Source organism: Phascolarctos cinereus, unplaced genomic scaffold (assembly GCF_003287225.1).
Source record: "Phascolarctos cinereus isolate Bilbo 61053 unplaced genomic scaffold, phaCin_HiC Scaffold_4;HRSCAF=312, whole genome shotgun sequence".
In the NCBI taxonomy this organism is placed as follows: Eukaryota; Metazoa; Chordata; class Mammalia; order Diprotodontia; family Phascolarctidae; genus Phascolarctos; species Phascolarctos cinereus.
In genome coordinates, this window is record NW_027555847.1 from 463,239,680 (window position 1) to 463,257,237 (window position 17,558).

Below are 17,558 nucleotides of genomic sequence, written 5' to 3' on the forward strand. Positions count from 1 at the left end.
GGAATTTTGGTGTGGAGCCGGAGATGGGGAGAAGAGAGTGACCATTCCATGTTATCATTTGTGATGGAGGATTGGGAAACCAGACATAGCCTGACATAGACACTAGATCTTAAGACAATAGATTTCAAAGCATTCAGAAATACAGATATGTAAGATCTCATGGTCCGATTTCACAGAGGAAGTCTGCCCAGGAGGGATGGAAGTCTCAAAAATGAAATTTGGAAATACAAATAAATCATTCTCATGAAGTAGAAAAGGGTGAGCGATCTAGACTAGTATGTAGACCCATCATCAACAGATCATAGAAGTAAAACTGGAAGGGTCTCATAATTCATCTAGTTCAACACTTTCAATTTATAGATGAGAAATCTGAAGAGCAAATGGGTTAAGTGACTTTCCTAAGATCAACCAGCAATGACATAGAAGAGGTAGGATGGAGAGGAAAGAAACATGTATATGATGCCTACTATGTGCCAGAAAGTTTGCTAAGTTCCTTACAAATATCTGATAAACACAGCCACCCTGAAAAGTAGGTGTTATTATTATTCCCATTTTACAGTTGAGGAAACTGAGGCTAACAATGACTTGTCCAAGGTCACATAGCTATTAAGTGTCTGAGGCCTAATTTGAACGAAGGTCAACCTGATCCCAGGACTAGAGCTCTACCCACTGTACCATCTAGCTGCCTCTAACAACCCATAAATGACATATTTAACAAATCTCCAGATAATAGAATTCTGAGTGTAATAGCTAACACACTGGACAGAAAAGTCTGGATCCCAAGATACAGACTAGAATGTTAGATTGAAACTAGTAAGATTAAATTTCTAAGTTACAGAGGGTTTGCTATCTGTGTCAATGGAATAAGTACTCAGAATCATAAAAATATGGAGCCATAAAATACTGAAATATAGCAGTATTTGATAAACTGATGTGTATCCATAAAATCTACATATACACATATACATACAATTATATACAAGCTTTATATTTTAAAACAGTATCTATCTATCTACTTGTATATACATACACAAGCTTTTATTTACAAAGCATACATCATAAGTACCCATACAGAAAGTAAAGTAAAAAAAAGTTAACAGATTTTTTTATTTAAGAAAGAGTAATTTGTATTTATTTTGCCTCAGTATCTTACATTTACTTCAAAGCCAAAGTTCAGTAACAGTATATTCAATACGTTGAAATTAAGATTTCTAGAACGTGTCTAAGATTTATCTCACTCTAGAATGTCAAAAATTTTCCATTCTTCAGATGTCATAAGAATAAACGAAATACTCCAAGTTTTAGCACAAAAAAGAATATTTTTAGAGATAAGAGAAATCCAAGTTTGATTTTAAAGTTTGATCTTGTGTGTTTTCCCTCACACTTTGCAAGAAAAATGATACAAATAAATAAAACGATACAAATAAAATTTTATTTAAGGACCTGTGCTATATTCAGGTTAAAATTAAAATTGTTCAAAAATGGTTTCGGTCTTCTAAAAATTAAAAAAAAAAAGAAAAGCAGGTTCATTCCATGAGGGTATCTGGGCAAAGATAATGATAAAATGGGAAAATCTGAAGTAGTGAGCTTGCTAGCTTTTCTGTTGCAAATAATGGAGGTAAAAGGTGGGGGTGGAGTCAATTTAGATTGCTTTGATAGTGATAAACAAAAGAAAACAAAACCAAAAACACACCAAACAACTAATTTGTAGGAAAAGAATGGAGTATTAAGTCAGTCTAACTTGTTCTACATTTCTCTCATCTATTAGTCTACTAGTCTATCAAAAGGGAAATTAGGTTAGGTTAGTATAAACTTTACTTGATGAATACATGTCAACTCTGTGACCATAACTTCCTTTTTTTATTTATCCCAAAACAATCATTTAAAATAGGGACAATGTGAGTTCACAAGGTATCTTCTGAAAAATGTCAGTTCTTTGGTTGACTACAAGCTTAATTTGGATCAGCAGTTTAATAAAAAGAAAAAAATTCAAAAGACTGATGGAATCATCGAAAATATTTAACAAAAGCATAATACACAGAATGAGCAAGGCAATATTCTTGTAGCACTCTGAACTGTAAAATCACATTTGGAGGATGGTCCTAAATTCTGGATACATTTTGCAAATAACACTGACAAGCCAGAGGGGATTCAAAAGAGGAAAATCAGAATGGTTAAAGCCCTAAGATCAAGGTAAAATAAGTTGTAGGAATTGGACATGTTTAACCTAAAGAAGATGAGGGGGATGCAATAGTGATGCTCCATATTGGGGGAGGAATTATGCTTGTTCTGTTTGGACACAGAGGTTAGAACTGGGAAGAATGGATAGAAACTATAGAGAAGAGATTTAATTTTTGTATTAGGAAATATTTCCTAATGATTGGAGCAAAAAAAAAAAAGCATGGGCTGCCTTGGGAAGTTGTGGGCTTTGCCCTCACTCAATGTGCTTAAGCAAAATCTGAATGATCACTTGTTGGGAATGCTGTCCAGCAAATTCTTGTTCAGGTACAGATTAGTCTGGAAAATCTCCAACACCCTTTTTGGCACTAATGGCCAGGACGCAGAGCAAACAATTCTCCAAACCTCCATTTAAGAGGGCTCACGGATCAGCCAACTCTATTTCTCACCAGCTGCAATCCTTAGGGTGCAATCCTCCACCATAACCCTGCCTCCAGGTACCTTCTCTTCCTCCCCCACCCCTACCTCTTGCTCTTAAATTTTCTTTCATGTATTATTTTCTCTCTTAGATTGTAAGCTCCTTGTGAGTAAGGGACTGTCTTTTTTTTTTCTTATCTGTATCCCAGTATATAGCACTAGCTACCTGGTACATAACAGGCACTCAATAAATGTTTATTTACTGACTGGATGGATTATATTTATCTGAGTTTACTATTTTTAAAATTAAAATTGACAAAATTTTAAAATACCACTTTATTAACTCTTGAAAATAATAATAGTAAATCTATCACATGTTAACATAAATAACATTTTGTGAAAAAAGCTATATTTTCTAGAACAAAAAAGTGTTGTTATTTTACATATTTGTTTTCAAATACCTTTAATATCTGGCTTAACAGAATACAGTTGAATTCTAATATCTGCTTCTTCATATAGCCAGCTTTGATATCTAGTTTTAATTGAAGCATATGAAGAAATTCCAGCCTCATGCAGATAAAAAGTTGGAAATGGGGAGAATATTTTAATAGGCAAATAAAATCTTAGTATTATTATAAAAATAGCTCTGTATTGTGGATCCCTTGAAAGAAGCTAAGGAGACTCTGTGGGTCCTTGGACTACACCCTGAGAACCATTTACCTTGAAGCACCTTTTAAATGCCTGGTATAACCTCAAGCTTATTATCCTAGACATTGCCATATAATGGAAAGAGCACTGATTTGATGTCATAGGACCTAGGTTCAAATCCTGACACTGATGATTACTGCTTGTGTGAACCTGGACAATTCACTTAACCTCCTTGGGCTTCAATTTCCTAATTTGTCAAATAAGAGGATTGCACTAGGTTCCCTATAAGGTTGCTTTCAGCTCTGTATCTATGACTTGTGATCTATGATCTATGACTCTCCTTCAGGGCTAAGGCTCCTGGTTTTGTACTTGCTAGAGGACATGGATTCAAACAGCTCCTGCCACTGCTTACAGCTTTGGCCACAGGTTTCCTGAGTTATTTAGGCAATTAATATCTCTTGAAGCCTAAGTATTCCTTTTGCAAAATCATAGGCTCAAAGCTTTAGAGTTAGAATGAACTTTAGTGATAGAGTTCAACTTCTTCATTTTACAGGTTAGGAAAGTAAAGCTGATAAAGAACTGACATGACTTACCCAAGTAACAGAACACATAAACAAGAGCCAGAATTCAAACACAGGTCATCAGTCTCCAAATCTAACATTCTTTCTTGTATACCACAGAATTGTTTTTCTTCTGGGATTGCTGATGTCAGCCAGAAAGCACGTGCTCTCTGGGCAACATATTTTTAATGGGATGCTTACCCCTAACACCTTAGCTTTATGGGAGTCTCAGGAAGAGTATGTGTCTGTACATACATATATGTGTCTATATACACCTGTATACATATATCACACATATGTGTATATTATATACATACATACAAATACGTATTTATATAATTATATATCAAGTTTACACAGATGACAGAGGAGCTAATATTTCATGTGTATCCATATATATTTATTTACATATCCCATTATATTATATATATCCCATTATATCCATGAATATTTATTTATGCACATAAGGAGGAATGAAGAAAGGAGGAGAGAGAGACAGAGAGAAAAAGCTAGAGACAGAGAGAGGAAGAAGAGGAGGAGGAGGAAGAGTAGGAGGAGAAGGAGCAGGAAGGGAGAGGGAGAGAGATAGATTGAGAATGTGGGCTCTCCCATCATCTGTGTAAACATAGTCTTACATCATGATATTTTCCTGGTAATAAGGATTAACTTTTTTTTTAGATTGCTACCATGGCAACCTGTTACCACTGTGGGGAAAAACTTGGCTTCTACTCTTCCTTTATTTTTGGTAGGGAAACTATATTCTACAAGTCCAACACCTCATGCCTTCCAGTGTTAGGGCTCTCACAGTCTAGATTCCTTTTCTGACTAAACCAGCTTATTTTTATTTGAAGCAGAAGCCAAACCCCTTTTGGACAATGTTAAATTTAACCTGCGCACAACTGAGAGAAGTTCTTAAGTAGCTAGAGCATCATAAGTTTCTCAGAAAGCCAGAAGGTAGAGGCATTTGGGCAAAGGCTCAACTGCCCTCTCACTGGGTGAACTCTGGCTATCGGTAAGTTAACCTTCAGAAGTTTATTGAGCACGATTAAAGGTAGGTTTACTTTCACATTCTACTGAATGCTGCTGGTCCAGGGTATTTCTATAGTGAAATTATCTTCTGACATGCCTAAAGCAGGATTTTATTAACTTCCTGGGATATGGCCATTTCCAAAACTTAATCCCAATCTCATTGATATCACAGCGGCAATAGATCAGCTATACTATCAAAATAGTTGAATGTTAATTCATTCAAAATGATAAAAATTAGCCACAAAATGAATCTATCATTTAACTAGTATAATAATAGCATTTATATAGAATTGTAAAGCCTGCAAAATACTTTACAAATATTACCTCGTTTTATCTTCACAATAACCATGTGAGGCAGGTGGTATTATTATCCCTATTTCAGAGATAAAGAAATTGAGGCAGAAAGTGGTCAAGTGACTTGCCCAGTATTATATTTAAATGTCTGAAACTGCATTTGAACTTGGGTCTTCCCAAATTCTTTTCCAGTGCACTATTCACTGCACTAACTAGCTACCTTTGCAGATAAATGCAAAGGACATCTTTAAACGGACACCTGCCTTTCAGGTTAATTGTGTTATATCAAGTCAAGGACCTCAGACCTTGTTATTGTTAGTATTGTAACTTCCTCCACCAACACTGATTACAACCTGCTTGTAATGACCAGTCAGTTTGCTAAGTTCAGGGTCATACCTAGTGTTAGTTAATAGGGTTAGTAAAGAGGTGGCAAATATAGTTAAGTGACTTGTCCAAGGTCACAAATCTAGTAAATGTCAGAGACAAGATTGCCATCAAGGTCTTTCTGACTCCAAGGTCAGCAACCTACCTTATATGCCAAACTGCCATCGTGTTATACCAAGCTCTTTTTCTGTATATGATTTTTCCAAAGCTTTTGCACTCTCTTTACATCCTTCAATACAACCTTCCTTCTTTCTATAAAATCAGCAAATAACCTCACCTCAGATTTTCCTGAGAAAATGAAAAGTCATTAGACGTGAGCTCCCTCTCTTTCTACACATCAAAATCAAAGGACAAGTCATAATCCACAACATAGTTACATCTGTGTAACAATGAATCATGTAATTTATTTAACAGAAATGAATTGAGCATCTACATATACTCAGTATATGCCAAGATCTAGGGTAAATATAAAAGAAGTTGAGGTATTATATCATGTTATGTTAGTATTACAAGGAAACACCCTACAAACTCCCTATAGCATTATTCATCACAGAATTGGTCAGTGTGCTTTCTATTTAAACCCTATACAAGTTGATTTAATTACTCGAATAACAACAGAACCTTTTTATAAGGTACTTTAATGTATAAGGTGTGAAAAACCACACAGATCTACAGGATGGGTTTACAACAAGACTTAAAATCTTAAAAATTTTGCAAGTGGTTTGGAAAAAAGAACACTCAAAACATTGAATATGCAAAAATGTCCTATTTAAGTGATTATATGTTTTGCCTTCACAGAACTCATGCCCACTTTATGCTCTGGAACTTTAAAAGAGGTTCTCCGTACAATCTAATCAACAATCATTCAGAACCTTTCAAAAGTCCCAAGCTACATCCCATTTAAATGCTTTTATTAATTCACTAGTCTAAAGCCACCAGTGCTCTGAAATTAGTATGGAAGTTTCCAGATGTCACTAACTTAAAATTAGTAAGTATTTTAGGTATTGAGAGAGGAAGACATAGGTTTAATATCTGATTTAAGTGCTTTATTAGGCACTGTTAGTACCCAGCCAGGGGCATAGATCTCAATCCATCGGCAACCTGTAGAGGATATGTTTTATATATACCTATGTTTATGCACACATACACACATCAATATGTTTATATCTAGATATGTTATGTATAAATATGCATTGCACTGTGTGTTTATATGTATGCGTACATATTTAACACATTATGTACATACACATACATAATTTCTGTAAGTACACTCCAATGGAGTTGTGATCTCATCAATGTGAGTATTCCCTCCAAAAATGCAGATCCCAAACCATCTACATCCAACAATCTTGCACAACCCTAACCCATGTCCTACAACAAATTCACCTCTGAGGCGCACCCAATGTGCCACAAACTTTTCTTGACAACATAATGATACCAATGAAATACACGGGCTCTCTTTTTATACACCTTTTACTTTTGCCACTTGATCAACCTATAATTTGTTTTGGATTGCATATTTCTTTAATTACATTCTTTGTACTGCTTGTCCTTCATAATTCCTTATTTGCAAGGAATTGCAGCCAGCTTGAACCCACTATTTCTATCTCTGCTGTACTTTTGGTGACCCCAAAACTTGATTCTTCAAGGTCCAGAACGTTCCAACACTTTCAGCAGCACACCATCACTGGAAGGAATTTGTGTTAAAAACATGGATCTTTGATTCAGTGATTAGAATCATTAAAAGAACTTGGCAATTCACAAGTTTTTGAAAGTTATCCAACTTGTTTGTTCCTCTTGTTTAATTCTGGACATATGGGTGCAATTCATCACGCATTTGCAATGTCTATCCAAAATATATTGAAGGAGAAACTCTACAAGTTGTCCACATAATTGCATATCATAATCTGGGCCTCAAACCCTAGAGTAATCTGCTGCTGACTTTGGAGAGATAAGAAGCCAGAGAAGAGAGAATGACTCAAGATAAATAAAATAAAAAGGAGATTCTGCTGGCAATCTTGAAGCATTTGGGCTAATGAAGTAGGTTAGAGCTTAAACTCAGGGTAGAGAGATTGGGCAAAATGTCGGGGAAATTGAGGAAAATTGGATGGAGAATGAAATCCAGGAGCAAGGGGAACAATAACTAAGGAAGATCTAAAAGGTTTGAGAAAGAACAGGGAACAGAACCAGAAGAAGTAGCCACAAGAAGGATAAAGACAATATTAGTAAGACAAGGCAAAGTTAGTAAGAAAAGGTAAATGGAACAATTACAGAACAAAGCAAATTGACAGAGTGGGTTACTTGTTTGAACAAATTGGGGAATAATCCATCCTAGAGTCTGCAATAGAGGAGAGGAAATCTAGGCATAGTCTGACATGTACTCTATATTTAAGGAAAGGAGATGTCACAAAGTTCAGAGGAAAGATAAATAGGATTCCATGGGCTAAAATGCTGCAGGGGGTCAGCCAGCAGAGATGGGAGATGTTCAAGAATGTAATAACCTTAAGGATATTAAGGAAAACAATTCCAACAAGGAGGACAAATGGGATTTGTCTAAAGAGATGAATGTAGATGCACAGAGAATTCAGCTAACAACTTAGATTTAAAGAAAATAAATGTATACAAGATGGAAGTAAGACCAGACAACAGAGATAAATGAATATGGAAAGTTCTATAAAAAAAGACCAAGAATCCTATAGCTCAGAGTGAGCTAGAGCTGGCAATTAATGGTAAGGACACAGAAAAGATTTTGTTGTTGATAGTGGAAGTAAAGGGAAGATCAGAGAAAGAATAAGACATTTGGCTGGGATATATGGGACAGTGATAACTGAAAACTGAGATAAGGTAAAACTGCTAAATTGTTGCCTTGTTTTTCCTTTGCCGATTGGAACACCCTCTGTAATGGAAAGAGAACAGCAATAGCAACAATGAAAACTAACATGGTGTTGAAACCCAAGATGATGGTGATGATGACAACGATGATGGCGGACGTTTATATAATGCTTTAAGATCTGCAAAGCCCTTTACATTTTTGTAAATATCTCATTTGATCCTCACAGCAACCCCCAAAAGTGGGTGCTATGTTCCTTATTTTACAGATGAGGAAACTAAAGTGGAGAGAAGTCAAGTGAGTCATCCAAAGTTACACAGACAGTAAATGTCTGAGGAAGAATTTGACCCAGGTCTTCCTGACTTTAAAGTCCAATACTTTTTCTACCATGCCACCTAGCCGCTGATAAGGCAAAACTAAGAGAGCATCTTAGCTGCCACTAATAAATTCAAGTCACTTAGCAGAGATGAACCACAGCCTCCAGGTACTGTAAGAACTGACAGATGTTATTGCTGGAACACTGTCAGGAATATTTGAAAGACCATGAAAGAGAAAGATTGGGGAAAGGCAAATATTGTAGTGATTTAAAAAAAAATGAGAGAATAAAAACTGAAAACTATCAGCTAGTGCATTTGAGTGCAATTCCTGAGAAAATTCTGGAAAGGATGTTTGAAGGGATAGTTGGTGAATATCTGCAAAGGGAAGTGATGATTGCAAAGGGCTAACAAGGCTCCATTAAGAACAAGTCATGCCAAATTAATCTCACTACCTTTGTCAAAATTAACTAAATTTGTAGACAAGAACAACGCTCTGAATATAGTTCACCTGTATATTTAGCAAAGCTTTTGATAAAGTATTTCATACTATTTTTGTGGAGAGTGTGGAGAGGGATGGGCTAGGCAAGAATTCATTTTGATGTATTAAGAACTGGTTGGATGGCTAGATTTAAAGCATACTAATTGTTGAGGCATCTAAGTATTTCGATGGGTGGAGCTTGGGCATGGCGTCAAGAAACCCTGAATTGAAAACTAGCCTCAGACTCTTACTTGAGTAAGTCATTTAACCTCTTTTGGCCTCAGTTTCAACTATGAAATGAAAATAATAATAGCACCCAGGGCTGTGAGGATCAAACAAGAATATCTGTAAAGAGACTTACAAGCCTTAAATGCTATATAAAATAATTATTATTATTGCCTCAATTCAATAACGCAGGGACCCCCTGTGAAGAACCTCAGAGATCTATAGTTAATCCACTGAATGGTTAACACTTAGCACAGTGGCTCATGAATAGTAGGTAATAAATCCTTCCTTCCTTCTTTCCTTCCTTTACTATGCTCCAAGAATTGACCAGCCTATCTTAAAAATGATAATTGCTTCAACATTTCAAAGGTCTATGATATAATCGATATGAGTACTTGCTCTGAGGTAGAATGGCAATGTCTAGAGAGCCAATTTCAGGATTAAAATGAACTGGGTTCAAATCCTACATTTGACATAAACTGGCTGTGAGATCCTAGACAAGTCTTTTATCCTCCCACTGTGCCAAACAACTCTTTGAGACTACAATTTGTGAACAAATATGAAAAGCTAAGTGGGACAATGGATAGAGAGCCCAGCTTGGAGTCAGGAAGACTCATTTCTTGAGTTCAAATTTGGCCTCGGACACTGCTAGTGTGATCCCGGGCAAATCACTTAACCCTGTTTGTCTCAGTTTCTTCATCTGTAAAATGAGTTGGAGAAAGAAATGGCAAACCACTCAAGCACCTTTGCCAAGAAAACCCCAAATTGGGTCCTGCAGAGTTGGACACTAGTGAACGTGACTGAACAACAACAATAATTCCCTGTTCCTTCCACCAATGAAATCACATCCTTTTCTATTAAAGCAGAGTCCTACACAGTTTACTGGATGCATTTAGTAAGTTCCTAGGGCAAAAAAAAAAAAAAGTACATTGTCTAGAGCCCAAAGTTCTAATCACAAGCCTTTCTAAATTTAGATAAGATGGCTTTGTTTGTAAGACGGGTCTGTTACTGCACTCATACACCGAAGCTTTTTCCAGTTTTGAGAAAGGTATCAGTGCTTAGAGTCTCCTGGTTTCGTTTTTGAAAACCCATAATCACCTCCATGCCAGGTTCACAAATCAAAGTTGGACATTAATGGAGGAGAAATCATAATTAAGTGGTAGAAATGTTTTACTGACACTATCATAAATGTCTTATGTTTTTGGAACTGGTTAGAGAATCATATTATAATCAAAATAAATGAACTTACTTCTAGAGAGATTCTCAAGGGCTTTCCCCAGCTTCTTGCTCTCTTGAAGGATGTGATTTAATTCATCAAAGTCGTGGCTTTCTGGTTTGATCCGCCAGTTCCACTTAGGATGCTCCACTGACCTTGGCACTAAGTATTTTTAAAAAATTGATATTTAATTGATCATTCTACAAACATGCTATATAATGATACAATAAATTCATCATCATAAAGTAAAGTAGTTGACCTAGTGCTCAAAATAAATAAAAATGCTGCTCTCTGGGATAACGAGATTGAATAGTAGTGGGGGAAAGTCACAAAGACAATTCATATAATAAAGCTATGTAACTGAACAAATAAAAAAGAATTCATGCCTAAAAGGAAATTCACGTATTGAGCAAAATAAATATCTGTATTTAAATGACATAAGGGGGTAATTTTTTTTTGTACTATGGTACTAGTAAGTAAACAATTTCAAACTTCTTCCATTTAAGCTAGTGAGGAATTTTGCACATGTTGATCTCTAATTTGTTAGTTGGGGCCCATGATAAGGACCAAAAATAAGGATTAAAACTTTGTGAGTAAATTTACAGGTGGCATGGTCTGTACCTCTGGGAACAGATCCTCACACTGCTGCCACTGTAACCAATACTAGCTTACCACAGATATCAGTAGAGCCACATCTAAGACTGGGTAGCCTGGACTTTGCCCCAGGGCATGGAAATTCAGAAGGTGCTGAGAGCACTAGCCTTCACTCAACAGAGAGAAAAAACTATACTTAGCAGTTTATTAGGTTGTTTGCTTTTTTTAAAGACCCTTCAACCTTACCACAGATGAGTTCCTTACCAACCCCACTTAGCCATCTCCCTTCCCTAACAGCAACCAACAGTTTTCCACAGTTATTGTTTGTTCCTTCCCCCACATAATCAGAGGACACCTCACCAATGGGCCTCTTGCCCCAGAATCTCTCCCTCTGGTCTCTCTTCCTCTCCCAGCTCAAGAGAATTTGTCTTTCCCAGTACACATATTGTAGTGTTCCACTTTAGCATAAGAAGCACCAGTTACACCCATGGATATCGTTAGACTAGCAGAAGAATGGGAAGATAGACCTTCTGGTCTGGCAGTCACAGAAAAAAAAATAATGTTTTGCATCACTGCTCTCATTACATTGCTTAATCTTTTCCCAATTTTCCATGGATAATAGTCCACTCAGCACTACTAAAGTATCTAATTTTCTTTCCTAAGTTTGTCTACAGATGATAGTTAATTTGTCATGTGTCATCAAAGTCTATTTTGAAAGACAAGCTTTTGCATACATATATACAAAAAAAAAAAAAAGATTAGCATGTTTCCTGGAAACAGTTGTCTATTCCAAATTCCCTTAGTATATTTCTCCATCACTTATAAAGAAAAGATCATGTTACTGTTATGTTTGATTAGAAAGAGACAGAATAAAGTGAAAGAATAATCTGGAATCCTGGAATATAGGAGGATATGTATACATACAGACATAAAAGCATCAGTGGGGATGTAAAAATACTGGTTGTTTTTATTAAGAAGAAATTTGCTTCATCTGTATTTCTTTCAACTTTCTGCTATTTATGTCAGGATATTTGGTAACCATGTGTAGCCAAAAATATTCCTGTCAAAGATGCTTTATAATCCTTTTAAAAAGGAAAATGATCCATCACTCTACTTCATCAGAGTATGATCATATTTTGGGGATTTTGAGTGGGTCTGCTGGGTCAAACTAATCCTATCAATTGACCTTTTTTTTTTAAGTACAGGGACTATAATGGCCCCTAAGAGACAATGGGAATTCTCAAATAAATAACTTTGCTCAGAAAATGAATAGATAGAAGTACTATGGAACAAAAGGGAAAGCTTCTTAAAATGATTTTGAAAACTCTAGGACATGACATAACATTTTGTCCCTTATATCTTAACATACTGTTCCTGATATTTTAAGAGTTACATAAATTAAAGGGAAAAGTTGGGGAAAAAATAATATTATAACTTTTAATCACCAATATGAAAACAATGCCTTCTGCAATCCTTAGATTTAGCTCAGGCCTAGGAAGGTATTTCTCTTTTCAAGCTTACAAATGGGATAATTAGTTCATGTTTGTTCTCCTAGAACTAGATCATCTTGGCCATTTTAGATATCAGCTTTTAGATTCCTCCTCCCACTCCCTCTGTAATATAAGTGAGTAACAAATCTAAGGCAATAAAATACAGCACAGAAAATCTTCAAAAACAACTATAATGATGCCTTTCCTAAAGATGGTCCAGCGGCTCTTGAGGATGAATCATTAAACTTGATTTTGTTTTTATTTTTTGTTTTCAAAAGGAACAGAGTGATAGGTTCAGAGAAACATTCTTTTAAAAAACCATGGATTAATGGAATGTTACTCAAACCAACAGATGATTGAGGGAATAATGTAATTATTAGCAAAAAAAAAGACTTCTGGAAACATATGAAAATACTTTGGAAACTACTTATTAAAAAAAACCAACAACTTTGATCCATTTTAAGAAGCACTATTACCTGCTTATTCTTTAAATGTACTTCCATAATTATTGCCTACTAAATAAGTATCATGAAATACGTTTCAGTTTAAAGAACATTTTAACCATCAGGAATTAATAGGAATAATTAATAATAATAATAATAATAATAATAATAATATTTGTATGGCAAAGTGCCTACTATGTGCCAAGCACTGTGCTACATGCTTTACAAATATTATCTCATTTTATCCTCATGACAACCCTGAGAGGTAGGTGCTATTATTATTGACCTTTTTAGATGAGCAAACTGAGGCAAACAGAAATTAAATGCCTTGCCCAGGGTCACACAGCTAATAATGTCTGAGGCCTGATTTGAACTTAGGTTTGCCTGACTCTAGGCCTGACACTTTATTTACTGCATCACTTAACTGCCCCTAAAAATAAATGTGAAATCATACATTTTGGTCCAATATCAGCTTTCCTTGAACAGAATATTAGCCATAATTTAGGGGTTCTAAGCATTTATAAGCTCAATATCAATCAATGGGACAACCAAAAAAAAAAGTGAATGGATCTAGTGTTCAGAACTGCCCTATTCTTCCCTGGTCACTCCCTTTTTGGAATATCATACTCATTTTGTATGTCACATTTTAGGACAGACATTGACAAGATGGAAAGCTTCCAAAGCAGGCTAAATAGGATGATGCAGGCCTTAAGTCCATGACGTATAATGATTAATTGAAGTAACTAGTTATACTCAGCATGGAGAAGAGAAAATTTAGGATGGCATGACATATGTATTTGAAGACCTATCACATAGAAGAAGGATTGTGCTTTTTCTATTTGGTCCCAGAGGTTAAACAAGATTGAAGGAGGCGAAGTTGAAAAGATGCAAATTTATGATTGATGTCAACTTTGTTATCTCAAAGTTGACTTGCTTCCTCTTCACCAGAGGTTTTCCATCAAAGGGAACGTGACCACTTGTTAAATATTTCACAGAATTTTTTTTCTTTCCAGAATTGGGTCAAATAGATGGCCTTTGAGGTCCTATCCAACTCTGAGATTCTGTGACTCAGAATGCTAAGTAATTTGGCCAAGTTCACAAGGCAATACTTTTCTCCAGCATACAGCACCTACATACTCACCTCAAATGCTTTCCCAAACATTCTATTACCTTACACACACACACACACACACACACACACACACACACACACACACATACACACACGTACACACACACGTACACACACACACACACAACCCCTTCTTTGTTTTCCCTTAAAGCAGACAATACAGCCAATTTACCAATCACCCACAAGGTGGAAAGTGTTGGAAAGATTCCTTAGTCCAAGCTCCAACTGGCTAGTAATTTGTTTTTTCACCAAACTATCAAGAAAACATTTTAAAATCAATTCTAATCTTTTGTAAGTATGCATAGAATAATACATTCATTTAACAATTTATAAGTTTTAAAGTGCTTTGAATAACTTTGCATGATTTAATATTCATGACAACCCATAAGCATAAGTAATGAAAGAATCTCTACATTCTTTTTCCAGATGAGAATGGTGAGGCTTAGAGAAGTTAAGAGACTGGTCCCAGGATACATAACTGGCTAGTGCACATCCAAACCTTTCAGGCCTTTCTCATTCCAAGTCCAGCGTTCCTTCTTCCTATCTTTCCATTCTCACTAACATTTACTTGACATTCCAAATGAAATAGAAAGAAAATTCACTAGGCCAGAAATTTTAAGTTAAAAGTTTTGGCTCAGTTATTATTTTTATTTTGCTGTAGATGGTCTAGACTGGTTGTAGGTTTTGAGTAAAAATGTGTTAACAAATTTTCTTACATGATTTGGATTCTGGTGATGGTGGAGAAATATTAGACACAGCCAGGTCACTCTTGGACTTCTTTGGTTTCTTTGCGTTTACCTGCCAGGGTTTATCATAACTTCTGACATCTCTTCTAGTCCCTTTGTGTTCTGCTGAAGGAGAATACAAATAAAATTCTGTTAAGTCTTTTTGATACTTGTTCATAAATAATCCCCAATAAAACAATGATATATATAACAGGTATAATAGGTATAGATAACAGTATATATATATATGTAAAAACACACACATTCATAGGTTGTATATACATATATACATATGCAGACACATATATATAATATATATTTTAGGTAGAATAATGGAAAAGGCAAAAGCCCACTTCACAGCCTAGAAAATCTTGAAATCAAATAACAGAAAAAACTCCCTTTTCCCTTTTATTTTCCAACTTGAAGAGAAAAAATATGTATCTGAAATTTATTAAATGATTCTCCTCAAAGCTGCAAAATTATTGATTTTTTTGTAAAGACAAGTTACATTATCATTAAATAATGTAGAAAAACATTTAATTGTGCTTACATTTATTTACATAGTATCATAGACTATCAAGAGGTAGAAGGGATCTCAAAATGGTTTATAGTGACTCCTTGTGGAATATAGAATTAGATCTGCAAAAACCAGGGATATTATCTAATCCAACCTCTTCACTTTACAGACCATGAAGCTGGGGCCTTCAGAAGCTGAGTGACCTGTCCCTGATCCCACAGTTAGCCAGAAGTGGGCCCAGGACTCAAACCAAGATTCTCTGTCTCCAAGTCCTGTGCTCTTTCCACTATACCAAAAATGGCTACCAATACTCCAAATATAAATTCCCTCCCCAACAGTGAGTCATCTGGCTTCTGCTACAAAGCTTCCAATTATTAGAAACAAATTTTCTCTTGACACATCATGTTCTACTTTTGAATGGCTCTGATTGTAGGGAGTCCTTTCTTATATTAAACCCAAATCTGCCTTTTAGAAACATTTGATGAATTTTATAGTAATTAAACCCATAATATAGATCCCCTCCTTAATGTGTTTTGAGCTTCCAAAAGCTTGTCAACCTGCTTCTATTTTGTAAGTGTTTCTACTAACGGGCGTGATGATTTTCAAATTCAATATCATTACAGTGAAATTGTAATGAAAAATAGTCTAACATTCTTATAAATTTGCCTCTGAGCATACTGACTGTGTGACCCTAAGGTCTCCAACTCTCCAAGAGTTGGTTCTACATCAATGAAATAACAAATCCCTATCTCTGTATCCATCCCTATAGTGACCAAGGGGATAAACTGTCTGAAGGGACAGATTAAACAAAATAAAACTGGAAAATGTATCCAAAGGTAAAAAATCCAGCTCCAATCCAGGGACATAAAGTCTGATAATGTGCCCAGTGGCTTAAGGAAAACTGTGAGAACAGCTCTTCAGTTTTCTTTCCAACTTCTGCTTGGTAAGGAAGGCAGCAGTATTGTAAAAACTATTATTAGCTATCTAGTGCTAAGGCTGACTGACCTGGAAGAGAGAAATGAAGTGACAGAGCACAGAGGAAAGAAACCTTGAAAAAGGTAAAAGTAAAAAGACTAGTTGCTGCTAAGAAGTACATGAAAGTTAGGTCCAGAAGGGGTTGAAATACATCCTTACTCTGTACAGTGATTTGTTATTCAGTTGTGTTGATTCTTTGTGACCCAATTTGTGCTTTTCTTGGCAAAGATATTAGAGTGGTTTGCCATTTCCTTCTCCAGCTCATTTTACAGATGAAGAAACTGAGGCAAAAAAGGTTAAGTGATTTCTCTAGGGTCACATAGGTAGCAAGTGCCTGAGGCCAGATTTGAACTCAGGAAGTTGAGTCTTAAGACTCCAAGGCTGGTTCCACCTTGCTGCCCAGAGACTGCACTCTGCCTAAAAGGGATGGTTCTTGCAGGAAGCTGAGAACTAAGAGATGACAGGGAGATTGAATATGGAAATTGTGAAGCTACCATTAGTGATATTTGAATGATCATGGAAAACAGGAGAGGTATCACAGGATTGAAGAAAAATGGTGTCCACATTTCCAAAAAGGAAGAAGGAAATATCACAGAGTCTAAAAACTATAGACCAATGAACTTCACTTCAATTTAAATTCCTGGGAAAAATCTAGAAAGGATCATTAAAAACACAGTTGATAAACATCTAGAAAGGGAGACAGTGATTACAAAGAGACAGTACCTTCCTGAACAAATATAGAGAGATAGCTATATTTGTTCATCAAGAACAGGTCATAACAAACTGATTTCATTTCCCTTTTGACAGGACTACTAAACTAGTAAACTAGTAGATGAGAACAAAACTATGGATATAATTTACCAAGATTTTAGCAAAGATTTTGATAAAGCATCTCACACTATTCTTGTGGGCCACAGATACCATTTTCCAAAAGTTCAAGTCTGACTCACAACCCCAGATATCCATTCAACAAGGATTATGGCAAGTGATTAGCAAAGGTCTGGAAAAGTAAGTTGTCAGCATTTAGGCTATTCAGCAATGGATAATTGGAAGATTAGGTTATTGAGGAAGGAAGTATAGTTACTGAAGTGATTAGTATACCATGT

The 17,558-nt window shown here is 35.7% G+C and overlaps 1 protein-coding gene across 1 annotated transcript in view; it reads right to left on the minus strand.

Moving 5' to 3' along the window:
• The window catches only part of CUNH8orf34 (chromosome unknown C8orf34 homolog), a 364,057-nt gene that overhangs the window by 273,712 nt on the left and 72,787 nt on the right, over window positions 1-17,558 (minus strand). Inside the window, exons 3-4 of the mRNA XM_021002136.1 lie at window positions 14,952-15,083; window positions 10,610-10,738 (exon numbers count right to left, since the gene is read on the minus strand). Of these exons, the coding sequence (XP_020857795.1) occupies window positions 10,610-10,738; window positions 14,952-15,083 (261 nt within the window). The remainder of the gene's footprint in view (window positions 1-10,609; window positions 10,739-14,951; window positions 15,084-17,558) is intronic.